This window comes from Dichomitus squalens (genome assembly GCF_000275845.1).
Source record: "Dichomitus squalens LYAD-421 SS1 unplaced genomic scaffold DICSQscaffold_343, whole genome shotgun sequence".
NCBI lineage: Eukaryota > Fungi > Basidiomycota > Agaricomycetes > Polyporales > Polyporaceae > Dichomitus > Dichomitus squalens.
The window spans coordinates 1-2479 of NW_006767225.1; the positions used below are offsets into that span (position 1 = coordinate 1).

The window sequence follows — 2479 nt, forward strand, 5'->3', positions numbered from 1 at the left end:
CCTCCACACAACATCCCCGACAAGTCGATGCACCACCATCCCTACCCCATCGCCCCACCCTGGGAATGCCATCTCGCCCGCGACCCCCCTCAGAACGGTACCTGCATCCCAGCACAGATCCCTCGGGGCATGGACCCATCCTAGGTCGTCCCAACCCCTCCGCTGATCAACAACTTGACGCGTCGCACCCCTATTCCCCTCAACAGGACCGCGTTCCCCCCCAAACGACTTCTCATCTGTCTCGGTCTCTCGCTCCACCTACGATCGCCCTCTGATGCCCTGGCCGCCTGGTTAACGCAGGAGTGATGAAGCTGAGAGCGCGATGGAAGGGGAGGCAGGGAAGACACCCACTGAGCAAGCGTGACAGGTGAGTATCGGATACGCATCCACCCGCTCCGTTCCTCACGACGTCCTCCGTGCAATCATCAACTCCTGCCCTGTCGACGATGCGCTCCAACTCGCGCTGACATGCAAGGCTGCCTCTGGCTTTGCCATGCCCCACATCGTCTCAGACGTTTCCATCGGTGACCCCGGTGTCGATGACGGCCCCGACGGTCTCACGAAATTCTGCCAGTTCATGCTCAACAAGCCAGAGTTCGCCAAGGCCCTACGCGCGCTGCATCTGCTCGACGGCGTGTTCGCCCGCTCCGCTAGCTCTGGCGGACGGTCTGGATGGGGCGCAGACTTCTCTCCTGCCGGCCTTGTCGCCAAAGGCCTGTTCACTGCAGTGAACCTCCGCGTCCTTCACATACGCGACGCGGAGCCCCTCTTCCAGTCGCATCCGGCTGTTTACGAGGCCATCACGAAGCTCGACCGGCTGAAGGTGCTCTCGTTGTACTACATCGGCAACACCTGACTCAAGGCGATCTCGCAGCTCCAGGGCAAGCTGCAGGTCATCGAAAACGGGCTGTGGAAGGACGGCCCGCGGCCGCAGGGTGACGTGACGCCGTTCAGACGGTACGTCGAGTCGCTGCGGCACATCCGGCTCTGGGAGTGCGGCTACATGCTTGAGAGCGTCATCGACTGACATGTCTGGCCGGACGTGCACACGCTCGACATCGGCGGTCGCATTGCGAAGATATCCGAGCTCGCCCGCGCATTCCCCAACCTCCGCCGCCTCACGTTCCACATGGAGTTCTCCGTCAAGTAGGAGACGGGGCCAGTGGTCTGCTGGCCGGAGCTAGACTATCTTGAGACGAGCGCCCCTATCCCGCTGTTCCCCTTGCAAGTGCGGCGGCTGCAACTACAGTACCCGATTGGTGCGAGGTCAGGGTCCCAGAATGACCTCAAGACACTCCTGCTCATGGAGAAGGTGAACCCGGTCGTGCTCTCCGTCATGCACTCGCACATGGTCTCGGAGGTGTTTCTGGGGTGGATGAAGAGCTCCATGCCGTCGCTGCGGTATATGGAGACGGTCATCAACGACGGAGCGCGCAGCCGCGCCAGCATGCAGTGGCAGATGTTGGAAGATTGGGTCGTGCGTGTTCTAGCTCGTTCTGATTTCCCCGCTTGCGGCGAGCTCACCTCACGTTCCGTACAGGTGCGAAACCTTGATATCATACGGCAGACCTCGCTGGTGGGCCTCTGCATCTCGTACACGGGCGCAGGGTCCACGTCCACGATTTTGGCCCAGCACCGCAATCACATTATTCATATAGCGCCTGCTCACATGGACCATCAGCACTCTGCGATATATCAACGTCAGGAGACGGGTCGAGGCTGGGAGAGGGCAGGGGGACGTGCACAGGGAGGGGATGGACAGTACGTATATACTTTCGCTTTGCACGACTCAGTCCCGCGGGAGACCGTGCCTGCTCTCGCGATTATTGTAGACTTGTGTCAGGGAGCTGTAAGTATATGTTCCGCACAACAAATATATCTCAAGACTGAGGTAGGCCACGACGTGCGCGAGAAGGGGACCAAATATTCTCCAAATATCTCGCTGAGATATTTGTATGGTATTTTTCGATTACGCGTGGCGCTTCTCAACTGGCGAAATCTGCTCAAATATTTCATGAGGCTCTGAAATATTTGGACGGATGACACGATCATGTTCCTCCGTACGTAGCGCTATGTAGCGCTGAGGCTAAATATTTGACAAATATTTGGTGGAGGGGAGTACCCTCCTCCCTGTCACGGACGTTGGACAGACGCCCCTTTTTGCCGCCCGTTCCCTTCCCTTTGACGCCCACCTTCCATTTCCGGACCGTTTCCTTTCCTAGCTCATCCCAGTTTGGACACTGTAGATATGTTCCCACAGCCGCATGCTACGTTCCCGTGATCGCCATGCCCTTACCTTTTCTTTCTCGCCCTTTGTTCTCCCTTTGTCATCTTCACTGCCTCGCTCTCGCGCCTTGTCCTTGGTTGCTAAGCAGCCCCTCTAGTATATAAGGACCCCCCCTAGGCGCTCCCTAGTCCCCATCTCGACCTCTTGGTCATTGGGACTAGGTGAGTGACTATAGCGTTGTATCTCTCTTCG

The 2479-nt window shown here is 58.2% G+C and overlaps 1 protein-coding gene across 1 annotated transcript; it reads left to right on the forward strand.

Moving 5' to 3' along the window:
- Positions 1–493: 493 nt before the first annotated feature.
- DICSQDRAFT_176017 (uncharacterized protein) lies at positions 494–1027 on the forward strand (the record flags this gene model as incomplete). Its single annotated transcript, XM_007371829.1, has 2 exons — positions 494–823; positions 875–1027. The coding sequence occupies 2 exons, from the start codon at positions 494–496 to the stop codon at positions 1025–1027; spliced, it is 483 nt and encodes a 160-aa protein (XP_007371891.1).
- Positions 1028–2479: the final 1452 nt, after the last annotated feature.